Source organism: Phaethon aethereus (genome assembly GCF_964289735.1).
Source record: "Phaethon aethereus genome assembly, chromosome: 2".
NCBI classification, from domain to species: Eukaryota; Metazoa; Chordata; class Aves; order Phaethontiformes; family Phaethontidae; genus Phaethon; species Phaethon aethereus.
Genome location: NC_138582.1, coordinates 14,871,168 through 14,893,501, shown reverse-complemented (window position 1 = coordinate 14,893,501; position 22,334 = coordinate 14,871,168). Strand labels below are relative to the sequence as shown.

The 22,334-nt window shown below is 43.6% G+C and overlaps 1 protein-coding gene across 1 annotated transcript in view; it reads right to left on the bottom strand.

Annotated features, from left to right (window-relative positions):
* The window catches only part of SNTB1 (syntrophin beta 1), a gene marked incomplete at both ends in the record, with an annotated part of 116,073 nt that overhangs the window by 25,054 nt on the left and 68,685 nt on the right, over nt 1–22,334 (bottom strand). Inside the window, one exon of the mRNA XM_081996628.1 lies at nt 12,360–12,567. Coding sequence (XP_081852754.1) covers nt 12,360–12,567 — 208 coding nt within the window. The remainder of the gene's footprint in view (nt 1–12,359; nt 12,568–22,334) is intronic.

Below are 22,334 nucleotides of genomic sequence, written 5' to 3'. Positions count from 1 at the left end.
TGAAGTTCTACTTGATGGTGCCCAGGCTAATGGAAACTGATGATGTGCATGACCTTTGATGAGTGCAAACATCCCCTCCGTCCAATCTGAAGTGAAAGAAGACAGAGAAGCTAAAATTCCTCCTTGAGGACTTCTTGCAGCTGTGAAGAATTAATCTTAAAAGGTTACAAAAGGTTCAGAGAAGGCTGGTCTTATTCTTGCCAATAGGGGATATTTCAACACCTTCCAGCCCACCCAACGATTTGTACACTTGTCTGTGCCCGAAGCTCTCCGTAGCGCAGTGGTGGGCTGCTCCTTCCACTCTCGCTTTCCTGCAGGCTCCCGTCGCTCACCTTCATCGCCCCGTCGCCCATGCTCTCTTCCAGTCCTGTCCCATTCCTCCCTTCTCCCAGTCTCTATTAGTCTTTCTGCACTCATCCATTTGGCATATCTCCCACATAAATTGGCACATTTCCCACAGAAACAAAAATCACAGCAGAAACGCAATGTATGATGTGTGGTTCCATGTTTCCTCCATCCTCTACCTCACCTACTCAGATGGTTAGTCTGGAGCAGGATCTGCTCCTATAGGTACTGTTGATGCTGCAATCTTGCACCATGTCATTCCAAGTTGGGCTAGTCCTTAGACTCTCTCATACTAACATAATTACTAATATCATGTTATTAACCACAACAATCACCACCAGAATCAGTACTGCACTCTTCCTCATTTCAAACATTTGCAACAACAAAGCAAGAACATGACAGTAAGTCAGCTTGTCCTCAATAACCAGCTTTCCCAAAAAAACACAACAGCATGGGGCCTTAAGACAGAAACATCACATAAAAGGTTCTCACGCTACCCCATGCAGCCGTGCAATCTCTCTCCACGCTGCTCCTCTTTGCAGTACCTCCAGCTTCTGCTTTTGCCTTGTTAACATCTACCGGCAGTTCTGGGCACGCAGATTTAAACCTCTGTTTTGAAATTTTAGGTTGGAGACCGTTAATGTATTCTTCAACCCTATGATTCAGGGATCTAAGTAACATAGCAATAATAAGTATTTTTAAGGGGAATGAATACGTATGTGTGTTTAAACCTAAAGTTTTAATGTACTTCCCCCCTGAAGGGCCCTCATGGGATGAGAGGCCAGAGACAACACCACAAAACATTTATTTTCATAATACTGCACAAGCTGTTCGTTCCATAAACAAATAGGTAAGCGTCTATTTCCATAGCAAGCTTCTCCTCAAAGTGAACTTTTTAGAGCCATTTCCATAAACATCACTGACATTTCCAATATGAAGCACAGAAAAGCAGCTATATCCATACTACACATTGGCAGTTTACTCTGGCCGATGTCTGCAACTATTTTCAGCACAAGATCAACATATAAATGCTTGCAGAGCAGCATCTGCCTAGCAGAAATGTATAAATAAAAAAAGCCCCAACAATAACATGATGTGTTCACACAGTTTCAGGAATCTTCACTGTGGCTAACGGTCGTTAGCGTCTAGCAAAACCCAGGTGCTTCCTTCCAGCAGGACTACTGTTACCGTACCAGCACCTGAAACTCGCGGAATCCAAATAACATCTGAGAAAACCTTTGCTAAGTCCATTTGTCTTCAACAGCATCGTCACTACGTTGGGAGCAGCAGGTCCAGACCCCATACAGAGTCTCCTTCTGATGAACACCCAAAGAAACAGCCACTTTGCCTGCAGACCCCTTTTTGCACCCTGACTATCGAACAGGCACACTGTACAAGTCAATACGTGCTTCCAAAGGAGGGGGTGGAAATCCCTGTACTTAAAAAAAATGTTCCAGGATATCCATCTAGATCTCTGAGATGGTCCTCAGCAGTCTTGCAGTTGGAGCTGGTAAGAATAGGCATGCTTTTGCTGAAGTTGCTGGAGTTGCTGACAAGATGGCTCACTCTTCATAACAGTGTGCCATCTAAGCACTACCATTTTTTAGCAACTTATTCTGACTTGTCTGATCCCTATCTCCGATAAGCTTAACTTCTATTGCTTCTATACCTGTGACTCTACTGCCGTTGTCTGACTTTTCTGAAAAAAGACGAACCGGTTAGAAGAGAAAAATACTTAACGTCACTATTAGACCAGAAAAATATGTGACACCAGGGGACCTTTCAGCAAGAGCAGCTCTAAAATGGACTGCAGAGTTTTCCATGGATCCTATCGTGTGGTTATTACTAAGGATGGTGTACCACACCTCTGTTGAAATTGCATTATTTCTGTGTGCTGTGCTAGCGCTGGAAAAAATCTGATGTCATTCCAACAGGTTCTGACATGAGGTCAGATGTGATACAGCAGTACCTAATTTCTCTACCCCATGGCGTGTCTGACAGGATAAGTCCCCCATGACCATCTGAGGCCACTTCACTTCTTTCATGTCCACCCTCTCCAGGCCTTGGTAATGCTGCGTGTATGGGGAACTCTACCAGGAAGGATGCAAGGATGGGGCAGTTTCTCACACAGATAGAAAACTTTGCTCTTCCAGAAGATCCTAGTTTGGATTCTCCTACCTGCTGACCCCCTTCTCAACCTGACCCTTTCAGGCTGTTTTTCCTATCTGGCATCCAGTCTAATGTGAACACCAACGATTGTGTCTCTATGTTCTTTGGGTTTTTCCATTTGATGTCACTTGATTTTCTGTTTGAAGCAGTAACTGTCCTCCAGCCTTATTGATCAGTTCTCATTGCACAAAGAGGAGGACATAAAACTGTGTGTGACCTCTAGAAATTGCATTTATTCTGTCTCTGTTTCTCTGTCCCCTGCAGCTGGTTGCTTAGGGCTTACATTAAAACTGAAAATGTTGATTTCTTACGTGGTCATTGTGCAACTCTTCCTTCCTTTCCTAATCCTTCAAGTGAGGGAAACAGCCAGGAGAAGGATATTGCACATGCTGGGATTTTTGTGCATCTCTCCATGGGTGTGATTAGCAAAATACTCTCTTTCCCTAGATTTACAATTGTAAAATGAGATGAAAATCTGGCCCTTCAAGGGAAGTGTTACTTTTGGAAGTGATCAGAAACAGCTGCTTTCAAAGCCACTGATGCTGGCCGTTTCGGTAATTGAACAACTGGTCTTAGCAACTTTTACTTGTGAGGACAGGAAGACTTTGCTGAAGTATTGCTAAATAAGGTATCTATTAATCAAAAAAATACAACAATACTCTCAAATTCCTTGGAATGCCATGCTCATCATTAGGTGGTAATCTCTGACAAGGTTAAATCTAATGTTACTCAATGGCTGTTCCCCAAAGTAGATTCTCTTTTGGTAGTAAAATCATTATCTTACTGTTTAAACATTCAGGCTTTCCTTTCTATTTCACAGTTCATAAAGCACCTTTATGGTGGTTTGTTTTTTCTTCCGAACAGACAAAAGACAGTTTGTTTTTCGTGCTTTGATTAAATCCTACATCCCAGAAGCAGTGAACCTGTGATACTGCTCTACTGTTTTTAATTGTCTCCTTCCATTAAGATGCCAGCACTGTATGTCTTTCCTGCGGCCCCAGCGCGATTTTGCTACGTGCTTAGCATTAGCGCTGTTGGGTCTGAGGTTAATGTGTACACCGTACAACTCATTAGCTGCACATTACTATCAGAGCCAAAAATCAACATGATTGATCCAACAGTATGTTTGGGCTTGGGACCTAGACTCAAATGAGGTCTCACCAAAAGCAAAGGTCAGCAACTTGGCACAAATATTGCTGTGCACAGAGAAAGCTTTTCTTCCAAACTATTCATCAGGGAAGGTACAAATGACAACTAATATGGGCCTCATTAAAAACAAGAAGAGGAAACCCCCTGGAGAGGGCAAGGAGGCTCCCTCGCTATCAATTTTTTTTTCAGTCCTTCCCTTTCCTAAAGCTTGTATTTATGTTACAGTAAAGACAATGTGGCGCTTAAAGGTAGCTGTGGGCCTTAGGGTTTAGGAGACTTGTTAGACTAATTATCTTGATGCGCAGTATCAATTCCTGTCCAGTTAAGCAGAGAGGATAACTCTGCAGGCAGAAATAAATCTTCAGAACTGAAGGATCTGGGGGAAGAGAATAAAAGGATTTTTTTTCATCAGCGCTATTATTTATTTTAGTTAAAACTCCAGTGTCAAAACATTTCCCATCTTAAAATAACTAAAATAAAACAGACACTAGTTTAAGAGTGGGAGAGAGGACAGGAACGATACAAGAAACCTTTTCAACCATGGATTTGCTTCAAGTACAGTTCTTACGAGGATTTCACTCATAACTCAAGCACTCTTGCCACAGTCAGGGCCTGAAATCAGTACTTCAAAATATGTTATTTTGCATATGGTATCACCATGTACTTTCTTTCTGAGTAACCAAGAGTGTTGAAAATGCAATTGATACAACAATTAGGCTGTACAGGAAATACTTCCCTGCAGTCTCCAGAGTTGCCGTGTTGCAATATAATTGTCTAATGGCACATTTCTGTAAGGGCTGTCATGGTATTATGGGTATAATTTTATTTTTACAGGATAAGATAATAAGGTAAAAGGCTGGAGTTAATAGCCTTAGGAACCTATTACATAAAGAGAGGTTAAGGATTAAAATTGGACTGGATTTGTGGAGTCTGCATTGTGTAAAAGTCTTGCCACACTGAAAATTATAACACATATAGTTTTTCCCTCTCCACTATTTTTTTTTAAACTCTCCTATTCTTCTAAAGGTCAGTCCCTCTTTCCAACAGAGAACACAGCTTCTTCTCAAGGTATTCTTAGAAAATCTGTTTATTTTTCTCTGTTAACAGTTGTTTGGCAAAACGGGATACAAGGCATATATTGCTTCTGCTTGCACCAACAGCGATACTCTGCTCTTCCACAATACCCCTCAAATATTAACCAGCTCATCTCTCCTAAAAGCACTTGTGGGTAGAGACAACACACCTCCGACTGCAAGCTGCGTGGGCAAGCAGGATGGGGCAACACTATGCAAAAAGATAGGGGAAAAAATCAAATGCTTTCCTCTAAATTTGGGCATTTTTACTAGAAATAGCTCTGCTTTTGCCAGGAGTTTTCTCCACGGGGATCAGCTGAGGATCTTGAGGGGAGAAGGGCTGCAGGGCAGAGAGAAGAGGGTTTTTTACGGCCTATTCTGCTGCTTTCTAATCTATTTATTCATGCCATTAATCAAACAGTTGAAATGGGAGCATTGTTGTGTTGGAAAAAAAAGCCCTGATGACTGGGGAGACAGGAATTCATACTGGGCAGAGCCTGAAGGTCAGCACGCCCCTAATGGGCCCCTCCATTCCCCTGAAGGTGATTTTTAACTTCAGGAGATAAAACCAGCAAATAAGAACAAGGTAACTTTGAGCAGAGAAAACATTCAAAGTTGGAAAATCTGGGATTTTCTAAAAGAGGCAATCCCTTTTCTTTCAAACTTCTTACATGCAACCAGTAAGCAGAAAAATGCAGACAAACGAGCATACAGACAGAGTGCAAGGGCATAGCTCTTGCAAAACACTTTCTCAGTGCCCATTGTGTTGCAGCGATGTGTAATCAGGGTATATCAGCCCCAGGGATGTACGAATAAATCTGTTTGTCCCGTACAGCTGACGTGGGTTCGGGGCCGGAGGCTGAGCCGGGTGTCCACAGCGCGGCTCAGGTCAGTGCGGTTGATGCGGGAGATGCTCAGGGCTTTGCCATTGCTCAGTCTGCGTTCGCCTTGCTCTTTGCTTCAGCTGAGTTTGCCCCAAAGCGTTGCCTTAATAGCAGCCTCCCCACCCTGGGCAACCGTTCCACAGCCTCTCCCAATGCCTGGGATGAGCTCCATGTGTTCCCCAACTAAAGTGCTGGTCTGCTTTCTCCCACCCTGCATCCCACAGCACAGGCACTCCGCTTTCCTACCCACCACTGCTGACACCCTACTTGCACCAGCGGAAGGAGGCAGAAACACACTAGGGCAGGAGACCAGTTGTTTTGGTGCTTAAGTGCTTAAAATAATTGGGAAAGGCACCCTCCTCTCCCCGCTGATGGCAGGGCTGGATATGGGTTCAGTAGAAGTCTCTGCTTCCTTATGTGTATGATTAAGGGGAGGCTCACGTTGCATTTAAATTGCATTTGAAAAACAAGGAGCATCGCTGTCTCCAAGTCCTTCTCTGTCATCCTTGCAATATTTACTGTCAGAGGCTGAGAGAAAAAAGGAGTCCTTTCACTTGCTTCTGAAGGAAGGGCATCAAAGCCTTTCTTCACATCATACCTGTATCTTTCCTGCTTTTTTTTCCAATTGAACTTGACTGCAAATATGTTCAAACATGGGTTTTCAAACCTGCAAAGCCCCAAAAGGTGAGCTGACCTGGCACGTGCGCCAAGGGAGGTGGACAGATCCAACTGCAGCTGCCAGGGCAAAAGATGGAGAGGCCCAACATCCTGAAAATTTAGCAAGATCTAGGAAGAAAATCCCTCATCTATCAAAATCTAGAAAGTCCCTTGTCCAGCAAAATCCAGCCCAGCCAAGCAGCAGTTCAGGTCTGGATTACGCAGAGGAAAGGGTTAAGCATCCGCGCCGTGGCAGCCCTGCCTGCAAAGCGGCCAGTGCTCAGGACATCGGGACGTGCTCGCACAGCCACCCCGCCACAGCAGAGCAACCAAGAAAAACAGCTCCTACGCCCCAGGGAGGCAGTGAACCCCCCCCATTTCCTTTTGGCATCCTCTCCTCCTCCCAAGCTACAGCCCATCATTTCCCCTCTCAAACCCTGCCCCGGGTTTGTCAGCAGGACATCTGCAGAGGTCCTTCTCGCAGCACAGCCACGGGCCACCACATGGATCCCACCTGTGCTCCACGTGCTGGAGCTGCCAGAGCAGGAGTCACATCTCCAGGCTCCCAAGTCCTCCTGATGCAGGAAGGGAGAAGTTAAATAAAACTCCATGGCGGGATGACATTAAAAAGGAACTTCCTCGTTGTTCCTGCGGTTCATTGGAACAGCGATAGCAATATGCTATATTTTATGGAAAAATCAAAGTCAGTTTTTAGAACTGTGAAATCAAAACAGAGGGAGAGCGGGCAGGGTGTGGTAATCTCTGCTGGGATCCAGCCAGAACTAAGGCAACGTTTGTGGGAAGGGCACAGGGACGCGCAGGACCCCAGCTTACACTTCAGCTCAATTTCTGCAAGAATAATTCAACAGCTGAAAGCTACCGCAGGCACAACAGTGCTCACTCACTATTTAACTGTGCTCCATAATTATCTGATAGGGTTTTGGTTTTTTTCACTGTAACAACCAAATTGTAATGCAGAACTATAGACCTTCAAGCTCAGGACTTTCATGCCTGCCATTTACCATCATATTCCTGTAATTTTTCATGATTTATTTAAACTTATTCTTCTTTCCAGTCCCCTTGTACTGAGCACTTCTGCCTGACTTACTTAGATTTATCATTTGCTCGGCTCCCATTGGCACGGGAAGAAATAGCACGTGTGTCATGGATAAAGACTGGCAAAGTCTTTAAAACAGTATGGTGAATGAAATGGCTGTTTTCAGCCCGAGTTTTCCTTGATAAATCCATTTACTGAATGCACCTAAAGCAAGAAGAGAACGATGTTACTGCTGATAAAAGCGGCCTGTGGAGGAACCTCACTGAAGCTGCGAGAGGAAATTAGTCTTTATGCTATTTCAGGTTTACATCTTTCGTAAGAACAGGCTGATTGTTATCCCAGATAATGAAGACTGCTAATGTAATTAAGCGGTCTGTTGTGGTGTTTTACAAAGCAAAGAAATAAGTTCCGGAATTAATAAGCTGCAAGGTTAAGTGACACAGGGCAAAACCAGGACTCTTCATGTGGATGTAAGTGCTCCACAGCAAGTAATTAGCTGGGATTTAAAAGTACAATTTCTAATTTAGGACACACAGAAGATTTTCTGATTTGAGGTATGTGTAATCTCCAAAAGGTCAGATCAATTTTAAGATTATGACCCGCTGTATATTATCAATGACGTGAGAAATTGGGTCCTTCTCTAACCGCTCAACACAGGAGGCCAGGACCAATTGCCTTGCTCTTCTTCCTGGGCACTATAGACGGGTGGTGTTTCCAAACATGCCTAAATAATTAGTATAGACAACAGAGAATGAAAGAAAAGAACAAAAAACCCCCAAACCTGTAAAGACTAGAAATTGCAAAGGAGACCACACTGCAGGAATGTAATTTCCTTGCAAAGAAATGAGGCATTTGAGTAACAGTTTTCTTAGCAAACACCCATGTTTCTAGCAGGTTACTTGCTGATTTGCACCAGGGGTTAAGACACCGTACAACCCAAAACTCGCTGTGGTTTCAGCCTGAACGCACACAGGTGCTTTCCAAGGGCCAGAACACAGACCTGAGGATTAGTACAACCCAAATTTTAATCCTGAACATGCTGCTGGGTCAGCCTGCGCAGCCTGACAAGGCAGCCAGCCCAGAGGAAGAGTTCTATGCTGCCCCGTGAGGCAGCCCTGTTTCCAGTCCCTGTCCCTCTGCCACAGGCTCTCACTACTTCTCTTGCGCTGGGATTTGCATTTGCCATAAAACCTGCAGAAAGCTAACGCCACCCCACTGAAAATAACGAGTTTTCTACCAGCGTAGCTATCTAATCTGGCTCACGGTCAGGGAAGCATGGCCATCACCGCGACGGCAGAGCTGGGAGGGTTAAGAGGGCAGCGGCAGCCCCAACCATGGTCATGGCCGTGCCAGGGTTTTGAAAATGCTGCCGAGCAGCTGATGTGCTTCATGGGAAGGTGGTTAAAAAATCAGATATTCACAATGAAATAAAGGCAAAACATTTTAACTACATGATGGGCTGGTGGTTTTCTCGCGCAAAGGCATTTTAAGCTCGCTTTGACAATTTGGAAATGATATAAAATTTTAAAACTGAAGCTTCTCTCCTGTTCTCTGCAAACTCATTTGTCTGTGATGAGAATAACAATGCAGGTCTCTTGCTGTCTACTTCTTGCGCTAACCAGTGAACATACTTCCAAAGGAAATGGTAAAACAGAAACACTTTCATTTCATACTGGGGAAAAAACCTCAAATACACTCTCGTGTCATTTGCCTAAATCTTGTTTGGACAGCTTGCACGGCTCACAATCTTGCTGTTACCACTACCTCCTCTGAATTAGAGAGAGAGCAGGAAGATAAATACAATACTGCAATATGCAGCTCGATACCGAAGAAGATCGCCCTGCTGTGACGTGCCCCGCACTTCAGCATTAACACGACGATACGGTTATCTAAAGTTTGAGGAGACTGAACAGCCTGTAATGTATTAACACACTTTTCATTTTGGAGATAGTGTCAGGAGCTGAAAAACAACTCAAATTCATTGTGCCGCTTTGGTTATTTCCCCTCCAATATGGGCTGTTCTCTCCCCTCCGATCCCCCTCACTGGATCTGTGGGAGCGGTGACACGCTCGCCCTGCGCAGGCAGAGCAATGCCAACAGGAACTGAGCGCTGGGCTCCAGATCTGGAAGAAAAGCCCAGAGAGGCACTTTTCCTGCAGCTTCAAATATTAACACTATAAAAAGCAACTTGCAGCAACTCCTATCTTTAAGTTTCTCAAAGAAGCTTTGAGATCATTTTAAGAAGCTCGCTGCCTGTAAGACATTAGACAGCCAGAACAGAGAACAGTCTCTGGCTGCAGAAGTGCTTTTTCTTTCCTCCAAGCCTACGTTTACCACAGTGAGGTCAGGGAGAGATGCAGAACTCGGGGTTTTATTTAGGTGTCTTTTGTCCTTTACCTGACCCAGCTACAAGCCTGCAGCCTGGCTACAAGCTTCAGCTTCCCCTGAAACCAGTCTGGCTTTTGCTTCTGTGGCTGACTGCTGAATTGGCAAAAGCTACCTTTGCAAAACCACTTTTGCCAGAACACCTTTTTGTGTTTGCATTAAGGAGGCAAAAATGCAGATAAAGCTTTTTCCAATGGTATCTTGGTCTATTGGAACAGACATTACAAAGTGATAAAATAAACTACCATTTCTTCAGTGTTTTAGCTCTCCAGTGCAAGAGCTGAATTTGCTCCTCCCGAAGGAACTCAACAGTAAGTGGGTAAGCATGAGGAGAAAAGCAGCGATGCCCATTTCAGCTCCTCTATAAGCCACAGGGTGTGCAGAACTATAAAAAAGTGTTGAAAAAGAGAGATGGAAAAGACATTCCTACAAGGATTGAAAGGATTCCTGGAAAGAAGAAGAGCAATTAATACACACATAGAAAAACTCCTCAGCTACGATGGCGTTACTAACTTCTTATTTTGTCTTTGGTCACTGGAAGTATCTTTACAGGGAGCATTAGAAAAAGGAAATACCTGGAAAGACTAAAACCCACATGTAGCTGTTCCCTCCCACTTAGCATGCTTGTTAACCCCACAGGTCTTGCTGAAGTGAAAAGACAAATACAAGAAAGAAAAGGTGATGGGTAGCGCACACACTTAATTATAAACCACTACTTGACATTTCTCTTAGTTACAGAAAAGTTTTAGGACGCTGGTGACTCCCTTAATCCTTGCCTGGCTTCAGAAACCCTTGTCATAAGGTCAAGGTCAGGACAAGGTTAGCGCCTTAATAAAAGAGGGAATATGGCATCTCTAATGATTGCTTCTGGCTGTTTTTCTCCTTACCTATAATAATGCCACAGCGAGCGTTTGCTTTCTTAAAGCGATGCAGAGCTCTTTGCTTTATCTGCTGACAGACCCTTACTGCTCACCCCGGGGCACAGCCAGGGACCTGATGGTGGACCTGCAAGATGGATATTCCGTGCTGAAGACCACAAATTTAGGCCTGTCTTCACAGGGAAGCTCAGTGAAGATGGAAGAATCCTGTTAGCATGGAATTGCATAGTACCTGAGATAACCTACTATTTATTTTAATGTTACCCACCTGAGGGAGGCTCTGCTAATGAATCTATTTTTGTAGTACCATAAGGGTTGAAGTTTAGAGCTAAGTTTAGAGCAGAGACATATAAAAAATGTCAAATCAGGAAATAGCTTAATGAAAGCAGAGAGTAATCACAGCAAATTACAGTGAAATTTCTATGGGATTACATTTTGCATTCCCCAAACAAGCAGGGGAATTCATCTCACTTAGCGTTGTTCCATTTTGCTGAGAATTCACTGTAGGGATATGCTATGTAAGTAACATAGTGCAATGCCATAAAAGCTGTCTTAAAAATTACAGTCTAAGAGGATTTTCAGAATGGAGTTCAGATTTCTTCCCCTTGCAGTCATGGAAAAATAGCAAGATATGCTGCAAAATTTCAGAGAAAAAAAAATAATGGTAATATTAGGAGGAATACAAAGCACGTTTTATTTTGTGGCTACTAATAATGAGGTCCCTTTCTAAACTCCAACATTTAGAAACCAACCAGCAGTGATGTGATAGGGAAGTCCACCCCAGGAGAAGAAAGCTGCTATTCCCAGTGTGCTTCCAAAAATCACTGCAGAATTTAATCTCTTCCCACTGGCAAACCCAGGTCAGCTTTCCACACCCGTGCTGGATCCATAGGTTCAAAGGGCAGTGTGTACGTAGGGGCCGTGCTCCCATGCACCCCAGCTGGAGAGGCAGAGATGCTCTGAACGGCCACCCAGGCAGTACTTGGATGAGAAGTATTGCTAGGCACAATGCTAACGCTGTCACCGTAGCAAATCCACACTTACCAGTTGGTACAGTGCCTAAAGCAAATTCTGAGACTACTGGTTTAAAATCAAATCATCTCATGGGCTGGCTTTCCACAGGTCACTAGATCTCAAACTACTTTTGAACTGAAGACCAGCTTTCCCTTGTGGCGTAAAATATTTTTGAGAGTCACTGTGCAAGACACGAGGTAAGAGTTGCAATGGCAAGCTTGGCCTTCAACAAAGATCAGCTCAAACGCAGGGTTACGATTAAAGAACAAGCTCCCAGGCGCAGCGGGGTCACCACCTCGTGCTCCAGACCATGCCCAGCGGTGGTCATGGTCATGGACCAGGTGGTCCATGGACCAAGTAACGGGTTACCTCCCAGGCTGGAAGTAGAAGGGAGACATCTCATATGCATGAACAGGAGACAGCAGCAGGGGAGCATGAGGCTGGTGTCAGTTTTTGTGACTCATGTCCCATGCCTGAACTTGACAAATCATGAGGGTTTTGATCTCCCAGGAAAGTCTTTGCTAATTGGCATACAGAAGTGAAGACTCAGGGGACCTTCTAGTTTTTGGTTTTTTTTTTTTAAAGCACAAAAATTGGCATGTTAAGAAAAGAAAGGTCTTCACGGAAAGCTAAATCAAAACCCAGAACCTCATTTAGCCTCTCCACTTCCAGACAAGGCTGAATTCAGCAACAAAGAGCAAGCAAGAAAGAGAAAGCTTAGAAATTAAAATAAGAATGTTTTCATTACCTTTTCTGCAAGCCAGCCTAGATGCCTAATCTCTCGACTTCCAGCAATCCCTGTTTTACCCAGCTGGTCTCTGACCTCTGCAATCACCCTGGGGATGAGCTCATTGACACTGGAGTGGATGGCATTGAACCAGGCCTGGGCTGTAGCCGAATCCTTACTCCTGAGCACCACGGTGTGCTTGGCATCAGGTGAATGAACTTCAATAAGTCTAGAAAAACGGGGGAGGGGGAAAACGTTATGTTCATTCAGATACCATCAGGCAGCTAAATTTATTACCTCACTTAGTGTTAGCAATGAGCTAAAAAGGAGGATACTACTATGAAGACCTAGCACTAAAAACTTACCTTTACAACACCTGAATAGAGTAGCATCATCTTAACCGAAGCCAGGTCTGTACTGGCATTACGGTAAAATCCTTGAGAAGGGGATTTGCTAGTGCTGTTGCAACCCCACATCTAGCTTGTCAATAGGAGTTTCAGATATAAAGGCAAGAGAAGCATTCACACATTACCATCCACCAACACGGCAACCACCCAGAACTGCCCCGAAGAGAAGGGAATTAGCTGCTGCCTTCCTTAGCTCAGAGTTTCTCAATGGGTTTATTCTACACATACAGAGCTAAATGAAGACCACCCTCATCCCAAATGGAGGAGTTTTGTGCTGTGCTTTCAGTGACACCACTAAGTATCAACCAGAAGCCCAGCATAACTGGCCTTCTCCAGGAGTTAGCAATATCCTCAGTGCTCCGTTTAGATCCTGCTAACAGCATCAGCAAGAAAGTACTAACCGCCACCCTATGATTGCTGCTGGCAGGCATCTTTTACAGTTTTCCAAACTCCTGTGGACAGAATTATTTTTTTTTTTCCCCAAAACACATGCTTACTAGACCATCCTGTGGGCTCCCACCCCACCACTGTGGCTTGAAAAGCACACACGAACACAGCTTTCAGGAAAATGAATTCTGTCCATTGTGGTTATGGGACCTGTACCAACACCTTTGCTAACAACCACAAAGAAACAAAAATCCTTTGAGAGGCAGCTGCAGTTATTTCAGCTCTGTTCTCAGTGAAGTTATTAGTAGGGTTTCATGTGTTCTTTATAGCTTCGCAGGCCAGTTTTACTCAAACATTTGTTAAATAACCCACTAAGTAACAGTCTGGTTTATCTTTTAGTGATTATAAAACCAAGTCCTGGTCATTGCCCATCACTCAACTCCATATCACATTTGTACTTTTTCATTATACGCGTGCCGTGACTGCCCCTGAATGTTACCCACACAAATTCAACCTGGGACCTGAGCCTAAGCCGTACTTCTGTCCTGTGTGTCACTGCCCAATCTCTGGGCCACACAACGACTCCTTTCTGTAGCAGAAGAGTAATTAGTTCAGTGGAATTTATTCAGGTTGAGGTTCAAGACAGTACTGTAATACAAATATTTGTTATGCAATTACAAAATCCTGCAATTTGGAGCTTAACGAACAATTAAGAGATTTTCATTAATTGGTTAAACCAGAGCAGAATCCAGAACAGAGGGTGACTTGATTTGTGCAGCTCTCTGGGGCTGGGAGAGCGAGGACCGCTGGTCTCGTGTTTGTCCATTTTGGAAAGGGGAGGTCTCCATGTAGACACTGCTCTAAAGATAGAAAAGGTCATGATTTTCCAAACTCAGCAGCTGAACTGTTCAGGGTCCTAAATCACTGTTTGGATAGCTTAAAAAGTGGGTTGATTTTTCAGAAAGCGCGGAGCCAACACAGTAACACATGTTTCTTCAATAAAGCTGCTGGAGCTCAGCACTGTCTGAAAATAAAGGCTCTTATTTAGCTGCTCCAGGACGCACCAAGGATTCAACCTCAGGTACCGAAAGAAAAATTCCCAGTCAGATGATGTAGATCTGGTGAATAAGAATATTATGTTTGTAGATAGGCACGTTCCCAATCATGCTTTAATTTTTTCTGAACTACCAGAAAAAGACGTGTCCCTGACAGTTATGATTTAGACATTTGTGTCCGATGATCATTACAATCACGCACAGCTACTACCCCCTGGTCAGTCTTTCCATCAGAAACATTGCTCTCTCACGGTCGTATGAACTTGAGTTTTAACTTGTTCTTGTAGGCAGCTGTCAATGGGAACAAACCATATAGGCTTAGATTTTCAAAGTACACTGTGGTAATTGGTGAAAAGTTGCTTATTAATTACAGAGCACTTTTTGGCATGAGGTCTCACAGCACTTCTCAAATGAGGTCAGTGACAGCATCCCTGTTTCACCACCGAGAATGGGGGAAGGTGCAGAACCCAGATGAGGGAGGGAACAAGCCAGGAGCAGCACTCAGGATTTTCCGCACTCTACTTCCCATTTTAATCCTTCTTTTAAAGACAAAAATTATTTGAACAGCATTGTTTTTGAAAAATGTTAATGCACTGTATGGACTGTGTGAAACGATGCTCTTTACAGAGCCTGTGGTTTCTATTAAGGGAACTCTTACCTCCAAAGTCCCTGCAAATCATGCCGTAAACAAAGCTCTGACCAAGGACTATAAAGACACAGAGGAACATGCTGTTTTTTCAGTTGCAAAGGAACGGTAGCAAACTTGTGTCATTTCATTTTAAGTTAGAGTTGTAGCAGGCTACAATTAAAAATAAATTATCTAGAACGAAAAGAGCTTCCAAGAGCTTTAAATTCTTACTTAAAGCAAGTGGATTAACATACAAACAAGTATTTTGCTACTTAGGCATTCATCAAGGTGTATTTCCCTTGACGGTGGCTATTTAGATATTTCTACAAGAGTTCTGTCCCCTAAAATAATGAACATTTAGATAGCTCTTAACAATTCTGTTTAAGGGGTTCTAAGCTATGCATATTCTAATATATACACATTCTACTGGGATATTAATGTATGTATTCTAGTATACCTATACACACACATACTGCAAATATACTCTTAAAATATCATCCCCCAGTGACTTCTAATGGGGCTCTTTTGGGGACTGCTTGTTGGTCATCAAAGTTTGATGGGATGCACTAACAACCACAGAAAGTCTACCTCGTTTTCTGAGCTGAGTGACAGGAATATTGGACAATACATGCTACACTTCTCAAAAGTGAGTTCAAAATGGGAATAAATGCTGCATTGACTGCCCTGAAACAGAATTCTTTTATCCACTGCACCGGTCCAGCCCAAGGAATACATCTGCAAGCATTGTTCCTGTGCAAGCTGCTTTGTAGGGTACTTTTTTTATTCATACCTTAAGGACAAAAGTCTAAATCTTCAACTGCCTGAACTCTGCTACTGGCTATTTGCTATAAGATCTGGGCACTAAGCTATCTTTAAGAAACCGGGCTTATAGATTCCTGCTGAAGATCCAGGACTCCCATCTCTGCAGTCAATTGGGATGCAGATACTAACAGAAACCTATAATCTTCCTGGAAACCCATGGGCTCTGACCACAATCAGATGCAGAAAGCGCTGCATCCTCATAAACTCCCCTTTCCTGCCTTTCTGCCTACGCTGCTTTGATCCACCAGTCGATTTGGATACTGCTTTTTGTGTAACAGCTGACTGATGCATTTCCCTATTTTTTGAAAAGCAAAAAAATACCAGTGACCTTGGTAAACTCCAACACTAAAGCACTTAAATGTTTCCAGCAGTCCAGCCATTGTAGCTTTGATTTGTTCCTCGGCTAAACTGACCACTGCTTACTGACTTGTGTTTATCTGCAGTTCAGTGATAAAGTTCCCTTAATTCCCCACTGAACTGAAATATTTAGGGCAATGCCACAGCTGTGTTTATTCTCACACTCCAACACAGTTATGTAAATACTGCATATGGAGCTGTTTCTGATAAAGCCCATACCAACCCAAAGGAATTATATGTTAGCTCTAGATGGCTGCCAAGATGCGCGGCATCTCTCCAGCTTGGCAACGTGTATGAATGATATCACATTTTCTCAGAGATCATTTGGCAAACCTTACAATAAAAGAGTAATTTTCTCTCTCCTTCTCACAGAGTCCCACTGAGCCAAGGAGTGTTTCCAGCATCCCCTTCTCCACCCACAGAACATGGGGGTGATGCAAAACCCTGCACCTCCAAATGCCATGACCTTGCACGTAAGAGGCCAAAACTCCTCCCTCACTGCGTCATCCAGAGCTTTTACGTTACAGGGGATCAGAAGAAGTTAAAAGCAAATGTTTGATAGACCATACTTATTCCCCATTTGATAAGGCCTCTTTCTGGAGGAGTGTTCATTATCTAAGAAATACCTTTTATCAAATCCCTTGAAAGCACTTCTCCCACCAGCACTGGCTCAGGACCAAATCAGGCACTGTTACACTTTGTGCCTTTTCCCGGGTCAGATTATGTATTCAGTGACTGATTAAGGTGCGGAGTAAATCCCTTGAAGTTAATGATAAACTGGAGCCAGAGTTAATTAAGTCCATCAGACTACTTTGATTTTGCACCGGCATAGGCAGGAACAAAACACTCTGCCACTGACTCTGCAAACTTAAAAAGGGCCAAGCTGGTCACTCCATCTCCTCCATCATTGTCTGCATGTGAAACCACAGCAAGTAATTTTGTTGATTTCTCAGTGTAAAAACACAGGAACCTTTCCAGCATAAGAGGGGATTTAGAGGAACACAGTCGGAGATTTAAATAGTTGTAGGTCTTGTTATAAAATGAGTAAAACAAATAAAAAACCCTGCTAAGGCTCTTTTTCAATACTAACTGCAGCATCAGGAGATGCACCAGGAATAAAATACGTTACAATTAAGCAATGGAAACTTTGGGTTTAGTCTGCAAGGAAAATACCCCATACAGAGACTGTTAGGCTGGCAACAAATTCCCCAGCATCCACTGAAGAAGCATCTTCATTTGATGCACCTAAATAGAGGTGAAAGCAATTTTACCAAGTGAGAGCTATTTGGTAATCAAGTGGAATTTTTCTATGTGAAAGTCTCTCAGTCCCCTCGCTGTCACAAGGGTACCCGCTGTATTAACAGTTACTTGCTGACTTTCAACTTAGAGTGGTAAAAACCAATGTAGTTACTCGTTTCTTGGGAGCTGGACCAGACTGACGTCCATACAGAGGGTGTATGTATCACTAATGAACCATCACAGTTGAGTTCATTTCTATTTGCCACCAGCTGGGCTTTGATAAAAGGGCTATCAGTAGAGTTGTGCCACATGCAAGTAACGAAAGGATTTGGTTCTGTTACGGACTTGTTCACACTGCTGTGTGCGGATGCCGGCCGACCTGCAGCACACATAACACACTGCCCTCTCTACCCAGAACAACTACAAAAGTAATAGGTTTTAAATGTCTACGGATGTTAAGGAGCAGAATTCTTTCCCCACATTGCCCAAAAGACCTTTTATCTTTTTCTTGGTTTTTCTTTTATATTCTTGTTGTGATAGTGGTGAATATTGGTAACACAGGAATACACAGTCCAGCCCTCTTCACAGTGGATTCAGCACCAAACAATGGCAAAAGTGCTTTTTCAGGCAGCTGTGGGGTCAGTTACTTGGGGAAAAAAAAGAATGATTTCAGAGGCATGGTAGGAATTTGATTTAACCTTTAAAAGATGCTGCCTGAAACTTTAAGACTGTAGGATGTTGTGATTGGTGCTGTCAATAGGTTGACCACAGCTCCCTGAAGCAACTCTTTCACAGCAAGAGAGAAAGTGGATTAATGCTAGGAAACAAAACATGTTTTGGGCACGAAAACTGCACCTCCATCAAAGCCACAGCCAACCTCAAAGCACCTTCTTCAGCAAAGCAAACCTTCTGCAGCTGGAGCTGCGTCTGGACTAAGCAAAGAGCATCTGACTGTAGCTGGTAATAGTGGGAAATGGCCCCTTCAGACTGAGTCAAGGGTGGAGTCTCGTGCTGCTGCATAAATAAGAGATCATGGGCTTGGAGAAGAATTAGATGTCTTCTGAGAAGGAACACCACTGTTGCTGTTGCTGGTAGGCAGTACTGTAGTAGGAACCGGGGAAGGAAGGGGACACAAGCCATGAGCATGGACAAAAACTAAGAGGGAAACAGAAGAAATAAGCAAGGCTGCTTATAGATCAACTCTGTCTTGCAGATGAATTGTCACAGGAGAAAGTCTCACTGGAAGAGACAAACAGCAGGTCCACTCATCTAGCAGGATACGTCTCAATGTCTCATTACTTTATACACCTACTTTTTGGCTTCCGTGATCAAGAAATCCCAGGGATCACTACCTAGTTGCCAAGTGAAGCAAACCAGAAGCTGGACTGTTCAACAACCACGATGACAACCCCACAAACTCTCTCTGGGTCAATTATCGGCCGCTGAGCGCTGGGGAGCGAGCATCTCCTGGGAACCAGCCCCTCAGAGATACTGCTGGCCTCTTGGAGAACGGCAGGCTTGGGTCACCTCCTGGCACTTTTGCTCCTGGCAGTAAACTTGAACAGACTCAGAGATTCATGGAAAAAGTGTACGTAGGTGATGAGAAGAAGTAACAACTTCAGCATAACTCTCCCTGATTCCTACTACAGCAAAACAGGAATTTCCATCAGCTGAAATGCGTGTGAAAGCTGGAAGTGACAACAGGGTATTAAACTAGCAACGTCTGTGTGTACCACTTAAGCACTAAAGCCCATCCTCAGTATCTACCGACACTGCGCTGGGGCACCTATGATGGCAGCCCATCACCCGAGGCTCCCGCTGTGGCTGTAATTTGCAGTTTGCTGTGACTACAGAAGGTGCAGGAGAGAGCAGCTTCGAATACACCAGCTGAAAATCCTGTGCATTGATTAACAGCAGGTCAGGCCAGATCAGAGCTTTAGGACTGAAATCCAACTTGCAGAGCTCCTGAGAAGCGAGGGAAAGCCCAGCACGGAGCACAGGAAAACAGACAGGCAGGAAAAAGGGTCTCGAGGTTGTCACTGGCTCCACGCCATAACTCAAAGACTGCAGGGACGAGAAGCATGGCAGGAAACTGAAACCCTTGCATAGCAGCTTGCTTTGTTTGGTAGATCTCAGGGGTGTTAAAATTGCTCTCACACATTATTTAGCAGCAGCTTAGATGCCAGCACTTACATACCTTTACATACAGACACACATTAAAACATGATTAACTCTTTGCTCTCCTCTGTCCTGCTCTGCAGCACTCACACTGCTCTTCCTTTCCCTTTAATCAGTGACACATTCCTTGGAGCATTTCTCTTTCCCCATCTCTTCAGTGCTTTGATTTTTCTCTTTTTTTGCAAAAATGTTCACTAAGTGAAGTCTGCTGCAGTGTTCACTCTCTTGGTTCATTGCTTCGCCTTGTTGGTTGGCTTCTTTCTCCATCACTTTTTCTTAATTTGTTCTCCTCCCTTCCCTGCATGCATTTCTTAAGGCACTTTCTTCTTCTCGTTCCCCGTCCCCTGATTAATTTTCAGTTCCTTTGCTCTTATTTCTGTTCCTCAGCTCAATCCTCTGCAGCAGTAGCTGATTGGAAAAATCAAAATTCTTTGACTTTTTCAAAACTCGCCTAACTGAAGCAGTGGCTGGAAAAAAACCCAAAATACAACACAAAAACCCACCAGCATATCTTCTTTTTCTCTACTAACTCACTATTTAAATATTTTCACAGGAAGGACAGACTTTGGTTAAAAGTTTGTTAATCAAAAATCCAGCTGAAAGTATTCTTCCAGCCTCCGTTACTGTCACCTCCACACTACACACATCCTTCCTCGTCACCCACTCACCATGACACATTTTATTCCTGTCAGGTCATGTTTAGTCCCGTTCACACATAGACACACACATACACAAAGTTTTATTTGCACTTACATATCTGCATGCATGCACAGACCTTTTTTTTGAGTAACATGTGCAGGAGCTTTGCTCATTCCTATTCGATTCGTGCTGGAGATGGGAAAGTCACCAGGAGCTCGCCTGTCCAGCCCAGAAGGATAAGGAGGGAAGAAAGCCTCACGTCATTATCTCAGGGGAAAAGATACAACTTGTTTTTCAAGAAAATGAGACAAGACTAATCCCAGATTCACCAGGACCTGCACAGATTGAAGGTCAGTCACAACATGCCATAACTATCCAGTTCTACACTGGTATCTCAAACTCCCCACAGGAAAACTCAGGGGTTTCCGCTGTGTCCCCAGATCTTGGCATGTTCCCCCAGCAATTCACTTCTCAAACTGTTGCCCAGAGACTACAGCAGGTCCTTAGGACATTAGAAAGCTATTTTAACATGACTTAACAGAACAAAAATTAAACCTGAAGTAAATAAAAGTAAAGGAACATCCAAAGTTCAACCTAGTTTGTTTATGTGTTTGTGTAAATGAATACCCTTGAGGTTGCTCTGCAGAAAATGGCCTTTGGGTTGTTTGGTGGGGTTTTTTTTTTCCAGAAAGCTTAGCTGGTTGTCATGGTTTTGACACAAAAGAGACAAACCACTCCTCTCTACAGAAGAGACAGTCTTACAGAGGTGTCTGATCTCAGTGGCCTTCCAAGAAGGCTGAGAAGAAACTGAGGCTAAGACGTAAGTTCATATGACCCAGAGCAAAACTGATGACCTGTTTGGCTGGTGGAGTGTTTCACAAATGATGGGAAATAACTATTCATAATAATGAAAAAAAAAAAAAAATTCACCCTTTCTACCTAGAAGCTTTAGAGCTCCAGCTCCTACAGGGTTGGAAAAATGCCCCTTATCAAAAATGCTTCCAAAATGCACCAGCAATTGCAGAGCTGCCTAAAAAGCAGATGATGTAGATGATAGAGGATTGTCAGACAGCCCAGCCTAAACCAATTATTAATTCTAGCAGTTAATTATTTGCCCCAAAACTCTGTTATAAGAGAAGAAATGCAATCTTACAGGTCTCTCATCTGACAACCCTAGTCCTGAATGCATTGACCCCAGCTACTAAGGAGGGTCCCACAGCCATGCAACTCTTAGAGAGGACATATTAGTGTATCGAGGAGGAGGAGGCGGCAGCTTTCCCCATCGCCCAGCCATTCATCCATCCCATCACTCCACTCCACTCCACTCCACTCCACTCCACTCCACTCCACTCCACTCCACTCCACTCCACTCCACTCCACTCCACTCCACTCCACTCCACTCCACTCCACTCCACTCCACTCCTCTCTCCCACACCTCAACTTCTCCCCTCTCCTACCCTCCGAGTATTGAAGGGGACACTGCAAATGCCTTTTTAACTAAATCATCTAACTTCTCTCAGCTTGAAGAGAGAGAACAGTAGATTAATCTCAGGTGCTGCCTACTCGTTCATCCCTTTCAGTAAAGAGCAGATTTTGAGGGCAGATTAGCAGCTACAGTACTACAAACAGAGTATGACAAGAAACTTCCAACTTTACACAAAAGGAGGATTTGGGTCCATAACGGTTAAAATAGTTGGGAACTAAGGTTAAAAACCCACATTCACCTTGATCTTCAATTCATGACCCTTTGTGGGCAAGGATGTAAAAGGCTTCACAGTGGTAGATCATCCTTCCACAACAGACCATGCACACTGCGATAGCATAGCACAACAGGGTGGTGTAAGGATGAGGGGAGAATCAACCAGAGTTTCACGCTGATTATCGTAATTTTTGTTCTTTTCTGGATTTGAATTACATCCTTTCAAGTTGCTTTACTTTAATGTTGGATTGTTGATTTCTTCCCTAATCTGGTAATCTAAACAGATAATAAACACAGCCCACCAGGAAAAACAAAACAGTAACAAAAATTCTTGATATAAATCAGCACTTTGGCTCTAGCAGGCTCAATGACTTCTTCAAAGGACTTATTGATATTCAAATAGTAAACATGTCTGTACCAATAATGACAATTAAGTGCTATATGCCTTTCATCCGAGGATCTCAAGCTGTAGCTCACAACAACACTGTGAATTAAGTACGGCCTCTCCATTTCACAGAGATTTTGTCTACAGCCAGAGAGCAGCTTCATAACAGCACGAGGAGCAAGGCACAAATTCCTTCGGGA